At 41.1% G+C, this 22647-nt stretch overlaps 1 protein-coding gene, 1 long non-coding RNA gene and 1 pseudogene across 6 annotated transcripts; 1 reads left to right on the top strand and 2 right to left on the bottom strand.

Annotated features, from left to right (window-relative positions):
* Positions 1–1105: 1105 nt before the first annotated feature.
* Positions 1106–20906, bottom strand: LOC110978184 (monocarboxylate transporter 13-like). Of its 4 annotated transcripts, none has more exons than XM_087145284.1 (6): positions 20770–20906; positions 15124–15267; positions 8417–8673; positions 7591–7734; positions 4909–5781; positions 1106–4016 (listed from the first exon to the last, which is right to left on the bottom strand). In XM_087145284.1, exons 3-6 carry the CDS (start codon positions 8610–8612, stop codon positions 3895–3897), a joined length of 1335 nt encoding a protein of 444 aa, XP_087001410.1. In that variant the 5' UTR covers positions 8613–8673; positions 15124–15267; positions 20770–20906; the 3' UTR covers positions 1106–3894. The 4 variants fall into 4 exon arrangements, with proteins under 4 accessions (XP_087001410.1, XP_087001413.1, XP_087001417.1 ...); XM_087145287.1 differs by lacking the exon at positions 20770–20906 and adding an exon at positions 15752–16035; XM_087145291.1 differs by lacking the exon at positions 15124–15267 and having other exon boundaries at positions 20770–20876.
* LOC147800511 (uncharacterized) lies at positions 4089–18713 on the top strand. Of its 2 annotated transcripts, XR_015427580.1 has the most exons (4): positions 4089–4438; positions 4888–5822; positions 16802–16870; positions 17015–18713. It is a non-coding gene; the product is annotated as an uncharacterized LOC147800511 (long non-coding RNA). The 2 variants fall into 2 exon arrangements; XR_015427578.1 differs by having other exon boundaries at positions 4091–4438; positions 16802–18713.
* On the bottom strand, positions 12219–14227 carry LOC147800512 (uncharacterized; annotated as a pseudogene).
* Positions 20907–22647: the final 1741 nt, after the last annotated feature.

Below are 22647 nucleotides of genomic sequence, written 5' to 3'. Positions count from 1 at the left end.
CAATTTATAAATACAAAGGCCTAAGCCTGCCCTTAATGTGCAAAGCAGTTGTGTTTCTACATGTAAAAGTTAATCACTCCTTCGCAAAGTAATGTGTGTCTACCAGTCACCATGAAATGTCCACGATGATGTAATGGATATTTTTCAGTAACAATGAAGTTTGGCCACGATTGTAATGAAAACCTACCAATCACCATCAAGTGCGGTTTGCAGCGTGAGGGGGTTGCCACACCACTTTAAGCTCTCGCTGGGCTGGCTATCAAACTGATGGCGCACGCGAGACTTTTTTTCACCACGGGAATGCACCTGAACAAACTTCCCACGCAGTGATTAAAACTGAACAAAACCTCGTTAGGTTAAAAAGGTCAACACATTAACACTAGTCGGGCTTCTACGTTCGCTTGCCATATTCGTCTAATCTGGGTTATTATCTACAGATATACATCTACCAGGGGACGACAGACGGTAAATGGCTTTCTTTATATCAGAAAAAGCATGAGTTTATCGTGTTTGCTACGAGTTTTGCGCGATATATCACCTCCAAAAGTGAAAGTGAAAGAGATTCTCAAACAAGATGTGACTGGCTTCACCTCCATTGCTTGTTCTGAAGTGTCTCCTTCAAAACGAGATAAATGACACTAATTGGACAAGCCAAATAAACAAATCTAGGGACAGCTTGAGCAAATTGGTTTCGATTTGCAACTATGGTTGGTTTCAATAACGATTAAAAAAATGAAAGCTGTTTTCTTGTCCAAATTAGAGCAGAGAGATTAGGCTCTACTGGCAGTAAAGCTCAGCTTGCATTGCAAAAGTGTAGAGGAGTTAAATCTTAAAATAAACCCATGAAATCTATTCACTGGACTGGCCGTTTGGTTCCATGTGAATGACAAATCGGCATAGGCGTTTTTGGGGAGTGGAAAGGGGGCAGTCCCCCTCCCCCGGAAAGAAAATGAAAACTTTTAAAATAAACAGAAAAGATACAGCGAGAAAAATGGGGGGGGGGCAAGAAAAGGGAATAGGAATCGCCAATTTCTTTAAAATCAATTCGTTACCCAACATCAGTGTTTATATTTTATATTCCCCCCCCCCCCCAAATCCCAACATTTCACACTCATCTACAATCTGCCACAGGGTTTCCAAGTGAACTTACGATTCAAGAATTACACAAATAAAACTCCAAGATGTAGTGACGCTTCGTGAAATATGGGTCCTAATCAACGCTTACACATCATGACAACCCAAAAGTCCCAATGAAAAACATGTGAATTTGAAAAGAAATTCAAGACACAATATCCAAAACAGAGTCCATGGTCCACACTGAAGTAATGTAAAATACGATTGATTGTCCACGGCGTACAGTTCGTTCCAAGGATATCACCTTTCAAGTTATGATTTAGACTGGACAAACGACACTTGTTTCACTTTTCACTGTTTCGGTGTGTAATGGGGACCTTTGATCTTGAGAACGCTTTTAAACAATCTTGTCAAACTTGCTTGAGTTTAGTGCAATTTAGTGCAACATTTGAAACAGAATGGCCTACATATTATGCATTGATGAGGTGGAATGACGGTTTTAATACAAATCAAGATACGGGTCTTGTCTGGTACTCCTATCACCAGTCTCTGAACTCCTCCGCGCATACTCCAGGTGGTGATGAGAGATGGCTTAGATAGACGTCCACGTTAGCGCCAATGTCTTAACTTCCCACATTGTCGTTGCAGGCTTTAGACCAGAGGCTCACGTTGTGAGATATTGTACCTATTGATCTCAGCCCTTACTCCTGTGGACTCAAAAAGGTTGAAAATAATGCACAAGGCTAGATGCTTTGCCCCACAGTCGTGTCCACCGATTACATTGTCTGTATATCTCTTGTCGTTCCCTCTAATCTGCGTTTACGGCAAACCTGCTGCTGTGTGTTTGTGTATCTGTCGGATACTGCAAGCAAATTCCACAAAGTGGTATACAGTTGCAGGCGCGTGATGGTGGCTCGTGGACCTTTTTATATGATTTCATTGGTACTATTGGTACTGAAGAGAGATTTATCCCTTGAAGTTTTGCTATAAAGGACTCCACAGAAATGGCTTCCCAAATATATATAGGAAGTATGGGTTCCACTGAGCTGCTATTCTTGGCAGGAAAGAAAATCTGAGACAGTCCTTTTGGAGATAAAGGGTTAATCATGGAAATTAGAAGATGATTTCCTTGTTGAGATTTTAGCCCCATGACAATCGACTCAGTATTGATCAACATCGATCGCGAATTTTTGAAGATCAGATGTAGTGCAGGGTCAGCCATAATATAATTTTGCGTTCTTCCAGTAATTTTCATCCGAGGTCTTTAACTTTATAGATGGGGCAACACTAATGCCTTAAATTCTGGAGGGCACCTGCAAGTGTTTGGGCAAGGGCATAATACCAGGCCTAGCAGTCTATCAACACCAACAGAAATAAATCTCGTGCAAATAGTCCAAACACTCAGCAAAGCTTTACAATGGAGAATTAACCCAAAAGAAGAAGAGAAGAAAAAACGTTTGTGCTTCCTCTTTTTTTGGGGGGGGTGCAAACAGGATTGTTTGGTTATGAACAAACCCACAGAGTAACGAGGGCTTGAAGGTTAGGCAAGAAGAAGTACATGCAGGCCCTAGGAAACCTGGAGCCCATTAGAAACTGTTTACAAACAACAGTAACAACAAAATTGTACTTGCACATTGAAGAGTACTGCTACACTACAATTATTACAACATGAAATAAAAGTACAAGAAAATCTCAAATGTAAAGCTCAAAACTACATCCTGCATACTCTGCATACCTTTACAACCACAGACATCTAGGTAACAATAGGCTAGAGCGCGTATAGAAATTGGTCATGTGGGGGAGGTACCCCCTCCGTCCCATATCTTGCAGGATATAACCTTACTAATTGTCGCTGTACAGTTCCACTCATTAAAGGGCTTTTTCACCGACGTAGAAATATATTTCCCCATTCTTTTTAAAATTCATTCATTATTTATTAAAATTTATTTTCACGGTCCAACCGCAGTCGTCTGTTAACACAAAAGGGCCATTTTTGAAAAGGGCCCGTGAGCGTCGTTCCAGTGCTAACTGGAGCCCAGGGCCAGGGAACAAATTGATCAACTGCTTCCTCGATCATTCTATTTATTCAGCTCAGTAAAAAACAATTAGTTTTTATTTATTTTGTCTTCAGGTTTACAGGTTTAAATATTTCATTCAAGACGACAGTGATAAAGACGTTTGGTGACATTCTTAACCACCAGCCAGAACTTGAATTGCCGAGTTCTCTAGCTCTGTTCAAATAACTCTCTCTATGTCAAGGGTTACATAATTTTTCTTGATAGTATGTCAATATTCACATAATGTATACTGGCTCCCTAATACTTTCAGTTTTGTTAACATTCATACAGAACTTGAATTCGACATTGGCTTTCTCTCTCGAGCTGATCGTGTGGCGCGTTACGAGCGTTTTCGAAATGAGTGGATTCAGCTTAGACTTCGAATTCGCTGGTTTTAGTCAGAGCTTAATCCTGTACCGATTCTTCAAAATGGCTGGAACCAGCGAATACAAAAGTCTAAACCGAATCAACTCATTTCAAATGTTACAGGTGGTGCACAGTCAGCCAGTGCTTTATGGATCTGAACCATAGAGATCATGATCTCGACCAATAGAATGGATAAATTGCCTGAGGCAAAATTTTCTGAATGCAGCAGAAACTGCACCCTTGTTCTGATTGTAAGGGTAACGAGTAAAATATGAAGTATAATTTTACGAACATTACGTCGCAACTATATCATCTTTCCTATCAATAGGAATTGATGGCAGAATACAAATAGTATATGTACAGCAACGGCTTTAACTTTGTGGAAGAGCTTTGCTTTTCAACGAGCACTTTGCTTGGCGTATATAGCCTCAATGATGAACACAGGAATCGACAGCAACGTCAGCCCACTATACACGAAGAAGGATGTGATGAAACTCCCCGTCCATTCGTAAATCCAACCTTTAATTAAACAAACATAAGTAAGTATAGTTTCATCAGAAGCTAATCAATGACACATTTATGAGTCAAGCAGACAATGGTTCAGCAGCCTTTGAAAACACAACGAAGTTGGTGCACTGACAATTTTCAGAACTTGTTAGTGCCAAAATCAATCCCGTGAAAGCACGATAGCGCCGTATGTTGTTAACAGGCGTTTAGGCTGTAATGACGGGATGCCAACGCATGGCATCATTCTTTTTTTCATGAGTTGAGTGGAATGGACCGTGGAGGGAAAAAGTTTTTCAGCCTCTGCATCTTTCTCCTAGGTTAATCGCTTGAAAGGAAATGAAGGAAAGAATTTGGAAGCTTCTGCAAGACTAAGAGCTTTGTAACCCATCGTACAAGGACCTTTTGTAAACAGTTAGCACAGTGTTTATCATACCGTAAGTAGGCCTATGGTTGAAGTTATATAGAATTAAAGTTGTGGGAAGGGACAGTTGAAACGTACACCACCATGAACTCTTGCCTTTATTTGAGTGTACATTATAGACTGATATAGCTCCAAAGACCTACTACGCGCGCGTTGGAAACTTCTTGATATACTTGTAGGCCCAGTCCATTCACTCAATTACCAGATGTACGTGAAATAGTCAGAAGGTGGGTAATAGAGGTAGCACGATAAGAAGGGCCCATGAAATGATAAAAGGACACGTACTGAACTAATAAAACGATTTGAATTGAGCTGAATTGACGCCCTCTATAAGTATATGTTAAAGAAATGAACTTGTTACGGGTGTAGCGATGTGGAACCATGCAATTAACACATTCAGTTCTTTTGTGTTTAGATTCAAATGAGACCACTTAATCAAATCTTTACGCCGACTTTTTGCAGGAAATCTGAGAACATTCTTACCAGAGAGTAATCCTCCAAGCGCTCCAGCTACGCCTACAAAGACTCCCTGCCAGGCCAGTATGCTCACCAACCGGTTATCTGTTGCAAGGAACCGCACCTTGACGTCAATAGCTTGGTACATCGCAGCGTAACCAACGCCTATTAGGCTCGTAATTACCAGCTGCCCAATAAAATGTCTTATGAGGGCGTCTGCCACGAACGATGCACACACGATGAATGCCCCAAAACACGCCCAAAATGTCAAGGGCGGTACCACCTTTTGAAAAAGGGGTACCACACACTTTCCGATTACGTTGCCAACCCCGAAAGCAGTAGGTAGAAATGATGCCTGGAGTTCGTTCAAGCCCTGAAATTGACCATGCGACACCATATACACCAACCAAGCGTTGTAGGCAAACGTCGCTGTGCACCTTCCAATAATAAGCAAAACAAACTTGACATCTGCCAACAGTTTGAAATCAAATGCAGCTATGAAGTCCAGGCAGCAGTTCGATGGCGCCATTTCGCAATGACCGGGGAAGCCACGTGCACAGTCAGAGGTGTCGCTGACATGAGCTTCCCCTTCTTCCTGGTTGTTTCTCTCCTCATCGCCGATTGAAACCTCTTGATACCGATCGGTGTCTGCAGCAATGGACGATGGATCCCTTCGTACCAACACACCGCATGCGACCGCATGGAACGAGATACCTCCCAATATGAGCATTGCTCCTCTCCAGCCGTAGGTGTCAAGAAGAACCTGTGTCATTGGCCCGTAAGCCATCACACCCAAGGGAATACCCATCGTCGATATACCAAGGGCCAAGGGATATTTGTCTTTGAAGTAAGAGGCCATGACAGCAAAACTGATACAGTAAGGGAACGCACACCCGATACCTGCCAAAAACGTTATAAATGGAAGAAAAATCCGTTTTAAGGTGAGTTAAAGATCCTATTTAAAACCCTGTTTTCATACTTTCCAACATCAGTGGAAGTTGGATCATCATATGCACCGGCTACATCCCCAGAGATCTAGCTGCTGATATTACAGAATTAACAACTGCTCTGTTGTCAAATTGCTCCCTAGCTGGTCAAAGATGGACACGTTTGCACCAGATTTATACAGGGGAGTTTGCGTTTGTGTACACAGGTCTACAAAACCTAGGAAAGGACGGGATAGAGTGCACTTTTGAAATCCTTTCGGATACTTCGTGCTGTTACTGAATAGATGCACCACAATAACGTTTCTTGTGTTTTTTTTATTTGGGATTCGCAGTGCTATGGCTCTCACTTTCGACCCACCCTTTTTTGCCTTTGAAAAGATTCCTTGTGCCTCCTACATTACCTCGAATCGCCACAAATGAAAAACTTTGGAATTTCCAGGATAAATAATTTACTGCCACCTTTTCCCCTGACCGCCCAACCAAACGAATAACCCTCCCACAAGATTAAAAACTTATAAGACCCATAGGAGGAACCACTCACTGGTACCCTCACATATGATGAAAGGATGGTACACTACTATGGTGGTGTATCACATCAAATGAACGACTTGTCTCAGTTTGTTAGGCTTAGTTTTTTCCCTTCACAAAACAAACCAAACCAAACACACAAAAACAAACAAACAAACAACCCAACAAACAAAAAAACAAAAAACCCCACATATTTGTGAACAATTTCTCTTTGTCGCAGTTGCACAACTAAAGTACATTTTGGAGGAGGGTACTTGGGGCCCTCATCTTCTGGAGAGGGGCAGGTTAGGATCTGTATTACCTTGTTCTCATAGAGTGTAACGTAAAATAATGACCAAGGCGGACATCAACCGATAAGGTTAGGCATGATGCCTCAAGGGGTGATGTGTCTCCCCTTAGTTACACCACTGCTGTTAAAATACAAAAGAGGCAGGGTTTCTGGAAGTCGCCATAAACATCACACGATTTCAACATGCTTTTTGTTAAACAGAATTCACTAATTATGTACATTAATTCTGTGTGCCTATCGAGTGCTCCACGCCGTGTCCTCCCAACACAGACACAATTAAACCCTCGAAGTGGTTTACTCAAATGGTCCGTGGTTTATTTAAAGAGCAACTCATAGGAAAACGTGTTTTCTCTGATTTTGTCTATTCAAATAAATATGGAAGCATCCAAATCAAACGCAGTGACATTTGTCTTCAGAGCACAACTCAAACAAGCTAAAAAGGGCTCTTTTTCTCTTCATACCATGATGTAAATTCTGAATGTAGATTGCGTCATTCTGGGAAAACAGAATATGTTCGTAGTGGATAAACCCTTGCGCATGCCAAACAACGGATACAAACAATGGCTACATGCAACACTTGGCATATACAAGGGTTTATCCACTACGAACATATGGCGAGGGTTCACCTCTTTTACTCTGTTTTCCCAGAATGACGCAATCTACATTCAGAATTCGCATCATGGTATGAACAGAAAAAGAGCCCTTTTTAGCTTGTTTGAGTTGAGCTCTGATGATCAATGACACTGTGTTCGATTTGGATGCTTCCATATTTATTTCAACAGATAAAATCAGAGAAAGCATGTTTCCGTTGAGTTGCCAACTGCGTTATAACACCTTGCTGGTTAATTCTCGATGAGTGAAAAATGGTTACATGGGGTCCACTCTCAAGCAAAATGCATGGCAACATGTTGAATTACAGTGTGCACAATGATAGAAGTCCCTTACCTGACAGTCCAATAATGAACACCGCGAGCAGAGAAACTGTAGGAGATATGGACGCCAAAATTATGCCAACGGTGTTCATGAGCCCACCCAAAATCATCATGGGACGGCTTCCAAACATACGGGAGAAGGCACCTGCAACAGGTCCTTCGTACAAAAAGAAAATGAAAATCTATCAGAAACACAAAGTTAACTACCAATACTCCTTCAAACTTTGGATCACGTAATAACTATTAATGTTAGGATGCACAGGGGGCTTAAATCTCAATGTGTTATTTCCAGCTATGTCATTTCTGTGGCTAATATGAATGGTTCTGACTGAGAATTTACCAGAGAAAGAAATACTCTGTAATTGAATTAGAACAGTTTGTATTTCGCAATGGCAAATTCTTCAGCACTCTTCAGCAGGTCCTGGCTATTTTAGCGACAACCGGCACATTTAATGCATAAATATCAGTGACATTTTTTTCAATCTTCACGTTTTTCTTCAAAATGTATGAAATCCCACTCTGAAAAAAGAGTGCTGTTGACATACGTTTGTGGACACACTCAAAACTAGCTGAGAGTTTTGTGTATTTAACTGATACACATTATGAAATCATATATACTTGCAATGCAAGAACATAAGCGTGATGTAATCCTACTGCCGAATGTAACTGGCCTAAAACTGAAAGCTCACTGACTGATTGTCCTGCATCAAATCGACAACACAATTCATGGAAAACAGACGTGCATAGCAATGATCCCTTATAATTTTTTTTTACTATATTAAGATGCACAAACAAGAAAATCTAAAATGTTCTGTCTATAGCACTTCAGTTTCTCTTACCAAAACAATAAAAACCTGTGCTGTACAAGACTACAACCCAGCCAATCAGCCACAGGTCACTGACAAAGTCGTCAGTCATCGGAATAAGAAGGACACCAAGAGCTTTGAGCTGACCAAAGATCAAAAAGCAGTTGACAAATGTTGCGGCCACCATGATCCAGCCCCAGCTGTCGTGGTCGTAATTGATGTGTGCCATGCCGGTGAAGTCATTTATGGTAAATCACAGCATGAAGGGACGACGAAAACCTTGTCAGATTCTGAAAATACACAACACAAATTTTCAGCACGAGACTTCCAACTTTGACGTTCCTTTGTGGTCTTATTGAGTGCGTCATCCGTAGGAAAGCAAACTCATTTTTTTGCAAAACCAAGTAGGTCTACTGGAGAGGTCTTAACAGACCCCACCGAGAAACTACCCAATTTTGACCTTCCAGGCAAGCAACAGCTAATCCTGAACAGAATGCGCACAGCCTTTGTAAGAAAAGCCCACCATCTGCATAGGTGGGGGATGACAGAAATCCCGTCTCCCTACTTTGACTACGCCACCAGACTATTCAACACATCGTGAATGACTGTCCACTGAGGCCTTCCCTTAGCGGCATGAGATTCATTCACAAAGTGAGCGATGCTGCCTTGGCCAGGCTAACCACAATAGCCTGAGGCTGTGTATGCCTTAAGCAAGAAAAAGAAACTGGTTTTGTTAGTTCCAATGTCTGTTTTTCTTGTGTATTTCGTGCCGTTGTGTATCATGTGACATTCTAAAAATATAATATAATAAAAATTAAATATAATAAAAATGAAACAAAATGGCTCCCGGCTGAGATCTCGGATCTCATTGTTTTATTTGACGTCCGTGACCCAGACTGGGCCTGTGCCTTCCTGGTCACCCCTGAAATGTTACGTCACGATCTATATTTAACCATGGACGACACCTGACGCAAAATGTTAAGAGCCGTCCGCAAATTTCAGGCCAGGAGCCAGACTGACCCCTATACATCACTGAATGAAGTGTATACGTGCAACTTGAGTGGAGTCCGTGGGTCCATTGTGTTGTGTATTACAGGCCAAAGTTTTGGGTGTTAGCTGTGAAACCTAAAATTCACTCACTTAAATTTAAGAATTATGAGAACTCAATCTTCTGTTGAATGTACAGCCTGGGAAGAGGGACTGTGCATACAAAGTGTGGACTTTTGCATAAAAAATTCCACATAACGTAGGGTGCGATGGCACTATGTGGACTCGCACACGACCACACTTCGTTTTCCCCTCTGAAAAACAGCTTCATGCAGAGGCATTTTGGGGTCAAGGTTATCAGTGGCAAAATGAAGAAGAGCAGTCCAGGAAATCATCATCAAAAATCCAGCTCGAAGGAGTTATCCTAAGTACAGTGGGAGAAAAAGGAGCATTTTTCCCAAGTTACCTTATAACCACTGGAGAACAAAGGATCGAATGTCCACACTTCGTATGTGGAAGTATTGGGTGCGCTGACGTACGTGTGTGACGAGTTGAGGCAGCTGACAGAGTAATATCCCGTGCAACCTGTGCTGCCGATAATATGGCTGTATGGTTGTATGACTGGAAGCTGGAGTATATGGCAGGGTAGCTATTTGTCGCAACCGCTCGTATCTTCTGAACGCCGGCTAAAGAGTACCGAAGTGAATACGATAGTGGCACAATTATGTGTGCAATTAAGGCATTAATAGCTGGAGAACCAGCTTGTGAACCTTACCAACAGCGCGTATTCTGCTCGTTTGCACTACACCTCCTGGTTGAAAATAACGTCACACTTCAGTACTCTTTGGTGGTTGGCACTGAGAGGATGACTGCATATAAGATAATTTATTTAAACGCAATTACGCTTCAGAAATCAAAATGTTTTGTCGTAAAATTAATGTAGAAAATTAAGTGTAACCACACAGAATGGTAATACGTATAGGCAAGTTTCAGCTTTTTACCGAGCATAATTTTAAGGCTCATTGCGCGTACATATACTTTAATTTTTGGCCGTCATTTATGTATACTTGAAACCCTTGCCACTCATACAAGTGTAGGGAGCTAAACATACATTTTTGATACATACCGTTTTATTTTGAAAAGCCTCTTTATAAGTGTTTTTGCGACCAAGTTCTGGTCAAAATTGGCGTTGACTCAACGAGTGCAGTGCATCAAGGCTGCGTGTATTACTGATTCGTGGTATATTTACAGTAGACTGAGTGTGCCAAGTGTTTTACAAAACGATAGCTGGTGCCAAATCAAATAAGCTGTGAGTTTATTTGCTTTTAATAATTTTTATTCATCAAACTATCCTAAATTAACTCAAATTCTAATTTTCGTTGAAGCATGACGGCACACGCACTGAAGCAGACGAATCAATGCGCGGATGTTTCTCCCTCGCGTTATGCTTCATGGGGCACATCGTCCACAAATTCTGCTTTGACCTTTTCAGCCTATAAAACTGCCTATTTTACCTCTTAGAAGACTTGTACATGTTTATGTTTGACGGTGTCGTTGGCCATAGGCACATGTTTTGTTAAAGGTTGAATAGTTTCAGTCTAAGAGAAGGTTAAAGGTACGTTTGCGGCGGGAAACATTTTGAATAGGTTTGGAGGTCCTTGGGACTTCTGTTGAGGTGTGACGTCGCTAGGTGATTATTGTTTTGATATATGACACTTTACGGTAGTGAGCCAGAAAAGAGAGTGCTGCGAACGCCATAATAGCAAGCAGAGCCTAGAGTCGAATGCCAATTTAAAGTCCAATTTTAACCAACCGAAGAACCAACTGAAGAACCATTTCAATACCAATTCAACAAATCGAGTCCCATTTGAAAAATTCAATTGATGAGGGAAAACAAACGGGAGGGAAAACAAACCAACTGAAACCAAATGAGCACCAATTTGACGCAATTGAATTGGACCCAATTCATTCCAATTAAATCCAATTGAAAAATCAATTTTCAGTTGGGGTGCAAGCCATTACATTAAAATACGTATATAAACTGCGTAGGCCTACAACTTATTTGATGTAGCGTTCATCCTGATAAAATTCTTCAAAATATTGAATGATAGACTAAATATAAGATTAATTACGCGTATAATAGTTTTATAGAGCGCCTTTAAATTAGATCAAAGCGCTTTCCTTCCAGTATTCCTGGCAAAAAAAGAAAGCAGTCTGTTAGGTTGCCTTTCTAAACTTTAACTATAAAAAAGTGAGACCATTTTTGCAAATTAGAGAAATAAGAGTATAATAGTTCATCTATAGTGGTAGATAACAAGTTTGTCTCTGAGTTGGATATACGTGTACTTTAAATCTTACAAGCAATCTTTATAAGAGCATTTGATTGCATGATTTACACATCACATGACACATTTTTGTTCTGAGGGAAATGAATGCAACCAGTTGCATAATGATAGGCAGTGGATATTTAGCCGTTGCCACCCAATAAGCTTTTGCGAGTTAAATTTGAATAAAATCTGGTACACTGAGTTCTTAAATTCACGTGAACATAACAATTGGAATTCTCCATACTAAAGCCACTGTTGCTATGCCTCGTGATTCGGGGCAAGCTTTTCCTTAGTTACATAAGAGACGTCTTGCAACAATACACTGTTCTCAATGGAAAAGAAGAAGAAAAGAAGAGGTAAAGCAACAGTGTCTTTAGTCTGGGGAATTCAAATTGTTATGTTTATGTGCAGTCAGATAACTCAGTGTACCAGATTTTATTCAAATTTAACTCGCAAATGGCTTATTTAACCTTATGCTGGGTTCATTGCGCAGAAACTGTTATTGAACTTAACATGACAAACCTAGTCGGGTTCTTCGCCAACATAGCTGTTGTATTAAACTTCGTATTCACTAGGTGGGAACAATTCGGGCCTTTTCCCTTATAAATTTTCAAAAGATTTCCAGAGCCACGAATCAGAAAATGAAAAGGTAATGCTTTGTAATTATGCCTAAATGTCGAAGTAAATTTAAATAGTACAAAAGAGGAAATTCTTAATTTTTGGGGACAAACAAAGGACAACAGCTGGAGATCGAACCTAGCTGGGAGCGTATCAATTGATCTCAAGATGTGTGCGCTATCCAGTATGGACCACCGACTCTACTTGGAATTCAGTGGGAACTATTTTAAAAACTTTTTTGCCGTCGACGGCTAAATATCCACTGCCGAGAGGATAAATGTTACGTCGCGCGCAGCTGGCTTTCAACCATGGCTCCTATCAATAGGACAGTAACTGGGTTGCAAACAGCGATTCGTCAAAGTAAAGCAACATCTTCAGCTTTATAGTAAAATCTTGCCTCTCAACGAGTACTTCGTTTAGCGTATATAGCTTCTTTGATGAAGACAGGAATCCACAGCAACACCAATCCACTATACACGAAGAAGGATATGGTGAAACTCTCCGTCCATTCGTAAATCCAACCTTTCACGAAAAACACGAAAGTATATTTACTCTTCAGAAGTGAAGCGGTGACTTGTTTATGGGTTAAACAGACGCAATTTATCGAGAAGTTTCAAAACAAAATAACATTCATGCACTCACATCCTGTCAAAGACTGAAAGTTATGATGAGAATAACCCTGTTTTGGCTAGGGGAGTAGGACCATGTTGTTACTGCATTAAATTATTTGGAATTTTTTTAACGGGACGAAGCCTAATCAAAGCTTAAGCTTTCTAAGGGAAGCTTAAATCATTCTAATCTGAGAGTAATCCGTCAAGTGCTCCAGCTACGCCAGTAAAGATTCCTTACCAGGCCAAAATATTCACCAATCGGTCATCCGTCAAAAGGAACCGAATCATGACGTCAACAGCTTGATACAGCAGAGCATAACCAACACCTACTAGCCCCGTAATAGCTAACTGTCCAATGAAATGTCTAATGAAGGCGCCTGCCACGAACGATGCGGACACAATGGTTGAACCAGCACAAACCCAAAATACAGTTTTAGACCCTGTTGCAAGAGGGGTACCACACCCTTTCCAATGGCGTTGCCAACCCCGAAAGCAGTGGACAGAAATGATGCCTGAAGTTCGTTCAAGCCCTGAAATCGACCATGCGACACCATATACACCAGCCAAGCGCTGTAGGCAAACGCTGAGCAGCATCTTCCAATAAGAAGCAAAACAAACCTCACGGTCAACAGTTTAAAATCAAATGCAGCTATGAAGTCCGGGTAACACTTCAATGCGCTTCAATGATCCGAGGAGCCACGTGCACGCAAGTGTGTAAACGCCTTCAAACGTGGACTCCCAATTGTTCCTCTTTTGTTCATATTTTAACTTTTTCGGAAGACCTCCCATATACACGTTTTCCAACCGTGGACTCTTTGGCAACCATGGACCCTATTGTCCCCTATTGTTATAGGTCCACGATTTGAATGTATATACAAACTCACACCCACACACACACAAAAACAAACAAAAAACAAAAAACATAGGAATGAAAAGAAATCCGTTTAAGGCGCACTTCAGATCTGCATGTAAAACCCTATTTGGATACTTTGAATTGGATGTTTTGAATCTTCATTTGTTAATGGGCAATATCTCCGAAGATCCAGGTGCTGATATCACTGAATTAACAACTATTCAATTGTAGAATTGCTTCCCGGCTGGTCGATGACAGACACGTTTGCACAAGATTTATACAGGGAAGTTCACGATCGCGTACACAGGTGTATATAAACCCATAAAAAGAGGGAACAGACCGTTTCACTATAAATCCATAATTATGCACGGATGCGGACGAATGGCCTTGGCGGCAAGAAGTGTGAGCGGGCCATTGAAAATGCCAGGGATGCGACTTTGATGACCATTTTCTCTAAGGTGTTCTGGCTTTGGTCAGTGTTTTCTTAAAAAAATCCCTTTAAATCGTGTTTGCTATTAGTTTCTAACATAAGTGGAATTTTAGTGCTCCGTAAAAAGACTTTATAATCGCATTTTTTTTTAGCATGGCCCCCTTCCACCATAAGTAGTATAAATTACATATGTAGTGTTCTTGGAGCCAACCTGTGCAATTGCAAAAACACGAACTGATGTTCAATGTAACGGTACCAGTACTGTACCCAGTCAATTCGCTGCTTTCTGCACTCAGGAAATCTGGAGAACCAGATCCCTTTCTCTTTGGAATCTGCACTTTGTCTTGTACAAACCCGAACACAACTTGGTATTCCTCGAAGCTATGACCAAGTTCAATGGTAAGCTATACGTACAATGCCACCTTCCCCTTATAATTACGCCACTACTGTTCAATAACAGAATGCTGGGAATAGCTTTGATGTTCAAGCGTCTGCATAATTTTCAGACTCATGACAATTATGGACCGTGACCTTGTAACATTAATTCAGACAGGACCACTGGACAAACCTAGAATTAATTTCAGCGTCTTTAGCAAGTTATTAACTCATACTAAATATATAGTATGATAACGCATGGTCCACATGTCGCGAGACATACATACAGTGCAAAAGAGACAGTTGGAACATACAGCACACAACTTTCTATAAATAAAATTCACTAATTCTTTACATACATTCTGTGTTCTTTAGGCCTTTACTGGCAGCTCTACGCCATGACCTCTCAACACAAGTACAATAATTGTACCCGCAAGCTGGTTTACCTAACTGTATTATAACTTTCCGTTTGGGTTTGGATGTCAGGCAAAACGTATGACAATATCTTGAAATGTACACTATTAATTTCAGTCTCTTACCTGACTGTCCAATAGTGGACACCGCAAGCAGAGAAACTGTAGGAGATATTGTTGATAATATTATGCCCACAGTCTTCATGAGTCCACCCAAAATCATCATCGGATGGCTTCCGAACAGACGGGGGAGGGCGCCGGCAACAGGTGCTTCGTAAAAAGTGAAAATTCAAATCTGTCAGATACACTATGGTGTACTATTTATGACACACATTTCTGCCTCCCTCTAAGCGACGCAACTATACGAAGCGACCGCACGACGGCTCCCTTCGGTCGTGTCGTCGCGTCGCACCGTCGCCTCCTTACAAAGACATATAAACACTCTGAGACCGCTAGTCTTGGGCTTTTAACCGTGATTTTGAAAAGCATGGGCAAACAATAAGCGAAGCAATGGATGGAAGCGCGTTCATTGCGCATTACGTGCAACGCACTTACATGGCCTGTATTTGTTTACATGTGCTCTCAAAATACGTCCACCTGTTTTGCTTTTCGGTACTGTTATCTCTTCTTTTGAAATATTGCAAATGCATTGTTTGAAATCTTTATGGGCCAGATTTAGTAAATAAAGGATTTTTTTACAATCCAAAAATGGCTTCATATAATTTTACGGCTGGAATTCTTCAACTGTGCGTACCTTCCCTAAACCGAGGAGTGACTTTGCCCATAGTTTTGATTTTAGTCGGGCGCCACGCAGATCACGAAAAAAACCTGCGGTTTTGAATAGGACCTGGCGGTCTATGCGTTCATGTCTGTGCCTTCTTGCCATTACGTCTGTACACGCACGACGTGTCGTGCCGTGCGTTGCGTCGTGCCCATCCAGTTCGTAATTGTGACGTCACTCCAGAGTCACATGCATTGATCGCCGTTTACATTGAACCATGAAACCGGAAGTTTACGCTCAACTTCAGCGGTCGTCCAATGGGAGCCTGCAAATCGTGGAGGAATAAAAAATTACATGGGAAACGCGTATCATATGTGCATTTTTCCTGGGCGCTGCCATTAGTCACGTGAATTAGGGTAAAAATCTTGAACACGCCAAAAAGAGGCATGACGATCACCAAACATTGTATAGCGCCGCACAGCGGGGTTAGATGGATCACTCACCGGAAAAAGTGTAATAATACGCTACGTATGCCCTTTTAGAAACACAAAATAGGCCGATGCTCATTGTTTCTTAAGTGCACACTTAGCCCAGGCTCTGGGTTAGTCCAGACCTAACTAGAATTTAGAATCAGCAGAAACTTGGGGATAGGCCTAGTCACTTAACAGAAAAGTGTTACTGTGCATGGTGTCCGCCAAGCAGAAACATGAGAAATGAGTGCGTGAATTCAGTCAACCTTGCCTTGGCTCAAAACTATTGCCTTTGTTGCAAATTCCATCAACCTAGACCCAGCCTAAGCATTGCCTGCGAGATACTCTTCCCCGAGATGTTTATTGAAAAACAATGAGACAAGGCAATGATACATTACATGATGAAAAGGCTAAAAATGGGCATTCATTTTGTGATACGTGTAATAAGAATATTGGCGGGTTAATACATCACAGCAAAGTTAATGACAAATTTGAAAGACAAAAATAACCAATAGTGAAATATGTTCACATATACTTGTATTGTGGTGGACACAGAGATTTGTCTAAACTTATCATTTTCCACCCATCCTTCTTTCATACTTTATTTCTGCAGATGTCAGCAGTGGATACAAAATCACCCATCTGATAAATCTGAAGAAGATGCCACTCTACAAATGTATGGGTATGAGTACTGTATGGCAAACTGCCGTGCGTGCTCAGAGCACGCTGAAGATAGTCAATTTTTAGAAAATTGACTAAAATGGAATGCAATATCGACTATTTTCAATGTTCCAAATACCTCTAAACCCGTTACCGCCTCCCGCAGGTCACCAAAGAGGAATATTGAGGATCTGACACAGAGAGTGCCGCATCAGAAGTCAAAAGATAAGAAAACTGGAACTCTCCTTTTAAAACCATATACTGTACATGTATTGTGAACGTATTGTATATGTACACAAAGTTATAGTTCTCATTAAAGTAATACCTAATTAAATCGGACACAAAACCTCGAAGCGCCTATTGTAATTGACCTCCTTTTTGACTTCCCTTCTGCAGGTCCAGTCTCTACTGATGTTTTGGTATCCAACTGCTGATATTCTTTTCTATTGATTCTTCAATAATCATCTACATGTATTTCTGAAGAAGGCGACAGCGAGTCAGGGGGTTCCTGGTGATTCGCCCAGCACTGATGAGTGGCAAATACAAAGAATATAAGGCCTAGATGATGGTTGACGTTCTTTGGGGAACCTTCAGCCATGTTATACGTGCACATGTACATGTACTTGTGTGGGATTTCGTCCCTCTACTCATTCGTTTTTGAATTCTAATAAATACCACTAACTGAAAGAAAATCAGAAACTAAATCACACATTACTGACAACAGTCTGCGATCAGTATGCATGTATTACGAATAGTGCAAATTCAGCTCCATTAAACAATGCAAATTAATGCAAAATTATGTACAAGTAAAGCGAAATTTCTGTTTGAATATTTATGAAGTGTAGTAAAACAAATACAGCATGGTTTATTTCCGGAAAACAGTGGGAATCACTGGTCCCACTACCTCCCCTCAAACCATGCTGTATTTGTATAATACCGACGGTGCGCGCACGCGTGTGCAAAACAAAAGAGCTTCGGGAAACTTGAAAACGAACATTTGTGGTTCTTCAGTCAGTTTTGCGTGGTACCTATTATAGGTTTGTGCAAAGGCTACCAGGGAATTCGATCTGTGAATACGCTCGCATAACAGACTCGTTCCCGTACGTTCTCGTACGCAGTGTATCATAAGGTAACATGGGGACCACTAATCAGACTATATAAATGTACTCACTGGTACCCGCACTAGTTTCACATTAGCGTTTACGCAATCAACGAAAGGGGGGGGGACAGTGCATTTGCAAAGGATATCGTTTACATACGTTAACTGTACAGTTTTACAGTAGGCCAGCCATCATCTTAACATATTGTTCAGCTTGTTTCTTTGGATAAATTCTTCAAGACAGAGGTATGGGTGGTCAACAATTGTTAAATGTACCTACATTGTATTCATTTTTAAATACAATTTTTCATAAAGTCTTCGATAGTATTAACTGTTTCCATTCATAATTTACACAAACGCTCTGAAGGTATATAAAGTGGAAAACATGTAAAAGAACAGGCTTTTATATAATAAGCATAGAAATCTCTAATCAATGTCACGGGTCAGGACAGGGTGGTGTAGTTTTTCACCTTGTTGTGGCGAGTCCGCCAGTATTATTAGTACTTGATGCTCAAGGCCCGGGGAAACAGCTGACGCAAGAAATGATAGTCAACCACACTTTGATTATATCAACAAAAATTATAATCAAGTCTTGTTCACCCAAATCACACTATAATATGTAAAAAGTTGTACGCTAACATGATAGAAGTCCCAACTGTTCCCTGTAATAAGTTCCTCTATAATAAAATACTGGACGGAATAGTAAATTCCTCTATATTAAGTAAAATCCCTTATAATAAAATCATCGGTACTATAGTCTAATAAATTCTTTGAGCCTAATAAATTCCCCAAGCGCCGATCCGAGGCGCCCTTGCTCCACACCAGTGGCATTCCGTGTCAGCCAGAAAGGGAGCGAGTGTTCGTCCGGCGTTCGGAAAAGACACATTACATTATAAAAGTCATGCGCTATTATAATCTCAAAATGTCAACACATCGAAACGTGCAAATATTAATTATTCACAATTTTTGTAGATCAGTCAACTTTATATTGGTATGTAAAAGACAGACTAAAATGATGCTTTGTTATAATATAGTCCAAATTAAATTTCTTAGGGGCGACGGCGCCTCAGGCGGTAATTCGCCTTCTAAAAGTTTCTGGAACACTCTACGGTGTCCGTGAAAGGCTGCCGACCCTCACATTAAAGTTACCAACTGACTGCTGATGGGAGTTTCATGTACTGCTTGTAATGCTCTATTTCAGACTTCTAGAATTTTCCAGGTGGGGCAGTGGGAATTGAGCCTCCAAGATTGGGTTCAAAATTAACGTTTGCGTCAAAGTTGGGGACCCTCAGGAACTGTGTTTGATCCTCAGGCATCATATATTAAGCAGAAAATATCAAGCAGTTTATCCCAATATGTTTTTACTACAACTTTGGGGGCTATTTTTCATCAAAAAGGCAAACCCAAATTCACCAGAAACCAACATCACCCCTAACAGAAGACCAGACCTGTAGCTAAGTGTAAGTTTAGTGCATGTAATGTACATGTACACGATTTACATGCATAAATGTACTCATGTAGGCCTAGCATTCGTTTTGGAATATGAAAACCAAAATTGTACCAAATCGGCTGGCTTTGCTTGTCTCATTATTTTCTACATACTAACTGACAATGGTTCTAATTGCATTTACACTGTAAAGCTCCCAACGAAACACAATCACATAACCCTTCATCTGAACACCTCGAGTCTATCCCAAAGCACAAGCAAAGCAAATTGCTCAAGAAGAAGCATATCGGAACTTTCAGACCCACGAAAAGTGTTCAGGAGCTGAAAAGTCCACGGAAAAGCTGACCAAGGGTTCCCCGTCAGTTGATGCAATAATCAAAGGTGCCCATGAGTTTGAAGAAGAGCCTGCATAAACATTCTTCGCATCGCAGCTGAGGTACTCATCATGTCACTGTAAGGCTACAGGAAAGAGATAAAGCTACAGAGATAAAATCAAAGCTCTCTCTTTGTATCACCAGAGACTCTCCAAGGCGTCGGCATAATTCCCATGTGACTGGAAACCCGTCATTACAATTATTAGGCGCGATCGTTCTGTCGGGGACGTGGTTGTACGTTCCCGGTTAGATTCTGTCTCGCCGTCAAAAGCAGGCAGCAATTCCCCTTGTCAGTGCCCCAGATGTAACACCTGCCCCTTCACTTGCGCCGTGTGCGCCGACAAACACCTGATCTCACTGTTGCGCAGCACTTTTGCGCGCCGCCACATATTCTCGGTGACGTAAGCGTATGCATCCAGCGGAAAGCGTCATCCGATGTACAGCGTAAGGAAGGGAGCAGCGCGTCATTTTCGAACATGGAACGCTGCATCCAGGGGAAATGAACGTGGATTTTTCTGCGTTCATTCAGAACTGAGTCTGCTTACCCTGAAGAAAAAGCTCGGCAAGCACATATTCCAGAGCACTGATTTTATTTATATTCTTGTCAATATTCTGATCACGGTGCTGCGCAGCCTTTCCATATTTCTCTGTACTACAATTATCCAGTTCATAAGTGTGACGTCACTTCAGTTTAAACCACGCCCACTGAATATGCACTGCACATAGAGTTACATGCATTTAGCACCGTTTACATAGAACCGGAAGTTAAAGAGCAACTTCAGCGATCGCCCAATGGGAGCCTGCAAATCGTGGCGCGTCTGCCTTTGTGACGAAGTCACTTTCGAAATAGATTAACAAAGCATAGCAGTCTAGCCTGGAAAGCATGCCACCTCAGCTTAAGCATTATTTTTTAAATTACAGAGTAAGTATGATGAGCGTAACAATAATGATAGATAAAACAAGGAAATATAAAATGTACAATTATGGCACCGTTTTCTTACCAAAACAGCATTGAACTGTGCTGTACAAGACTGCCATCCAGCCAATTAGCCACAAGTCACTGACAAAGTCGTCAGTCATCGGCAACAGAAGGACACCCAGGGCTTTGAATCGGCCAAAGGTCAAAAAGGAGATGAAAAGTGCTGCTGCCACCATGATTAAGCCCCAGCTATCATGGTCGTAATTGATAGGTGCCATTGCCGGTGAGGTCATTTTGGGGTAATCGCGGCATGAAAGGACTAAAACCTTGTCAGTTACTGGAAATGCTCAACACAATTTTTCAACTCAAAACTTCCAACTTTTTTACGTTTCTTGGGGTCCTTCTGCGTGCTTCATCCTCAGGAGAGTAAACTCTACATTTCTCTTGAGACTGGGTCATCTTTGAACTTTCCAAAGTCGACGGCTGAATATTCAACTAACTGCGAAAACTATCTTTCCGGTGGCATTTGTGATCCATTTTATAAATAGATGTTTATCTGTAATTGCTTTGTCAAGACTGGTCAAAGTTCGATGCATAATGAGATAACAATTGATTTTTTCGTAGGACTATTAGGCACTGGTCAGTGACTACACGTATGTGTGTTCGTGCTTTACTGAGGAAATAGAAGTGTGGTGGAGCGTGCTCACTGACCGGTGAGGGGCATATATAGTTGCTGATAATAGACCGAGGCCGCAGGCGAGGGGCCATCATCAGCAACCCGGCCTCTCACCAGTTGCAAATCACAAGCTTTTACATAATCCACTACACTTTTGTTCCCATTCAGTACAACTTTTTGTTGAAAAAAATGCAATTAAATCCCAATTATGGATAAAAATAACACCAATTTTCATTCAGCAATCTTGCATCATATTTGCTATCACGGCCATTTATCAAACAAGCCGTGTGAGGCGAAATCAAATTTAAAAGATACAACATTGAATGAGAAAGACGTGAAAATATACCCAAAGAGATAAGGTTTCCTTTTCATTTTTCTGAGTTTAGGGCCTACGCCTAAATCGAGACTCTCGTTGGGTCGTTTTGTATTCAAAGATAAATGCCACGCCGCAACTTTGCCAAAGCAAGGTGACTGACATGACGACAACGCCTGCCTTTAAAAATATTTCTCTGGGGTAATCCTGCCGGGCTGGCTAAATACTGATTGTTTACCGTTGATTTTGTCAGTTCTAATGTGAATGTGTTTTCTTTGCATTTAATGCCATTGTATATTTTATGTAAAGTATACGTCCCAAAAAGGAAATAAAAAATGAACGAAACAGCCTCTAGCTGAGACCACGGATGTCATTTTAAAATTTTTATGTCCGTGATCCAGACGGGGCTTCCTTTCCGTAAGATCTTCACATTCCTCCTTAACCTTTTCTGACTGTGGTCTTGGCCATTTAATTTCATTCGGCAATTCAAGGGTACAGAGAGGTACCTTTTCAGGAAAACTAAAACCACACATCGGGAGACTATTCCATTTTATAACTTTCTTTCCTAAGTGTGCAAAGCCCTGCAGTGTCCACAGAAAGAAAACAAAGTGTTCACTAAAATTATTTTAGACTATATCCCCCATACACACTCAAATCGGGCTCTTGGGAATCTGTCTGAGAAAAAAATGTGCCCCACTTAAGGAAACTGTCATTTAGGAAAAGAGTTTTATATCGTGCTATCATGACGTCCATTTTTGTAAACACCCACTTCGGTTTTCAGTTTTGTAACACCACGACGTTTTAAAACTACACCCTGCGCAACTTTTCCTCAGATGATTTCACCTTTGTCCAAACTAAATGAGCTTCCCGTTAGCAGAGTTGTAATGACTAGACGCTGACCCGAGTCGCAATTTTTGGCCACTCGACCCGTTTTGAGTCCCAACGGATAAATGACTCGACTCGAGTCCCTC

This window comes from Acanthaster planci, linkage group LG01, assembly GCF_054643075.1.
Source record: "Acanthaster planci isolate LZ-2023a linkage group LG01, COTS_SCS, whole genome shotgun sequence".
In the NCBI taxonomy this organism is placed as follows: Eukaryota; Metazoa; Echinodermata; class Asteroidea; order Valvatida; family Acanthasteridae; genus Acanthaster; species Acanthaster planci.
This window is presented reverse-complemented; position numbering and strand designations above follow the sequence as displayed.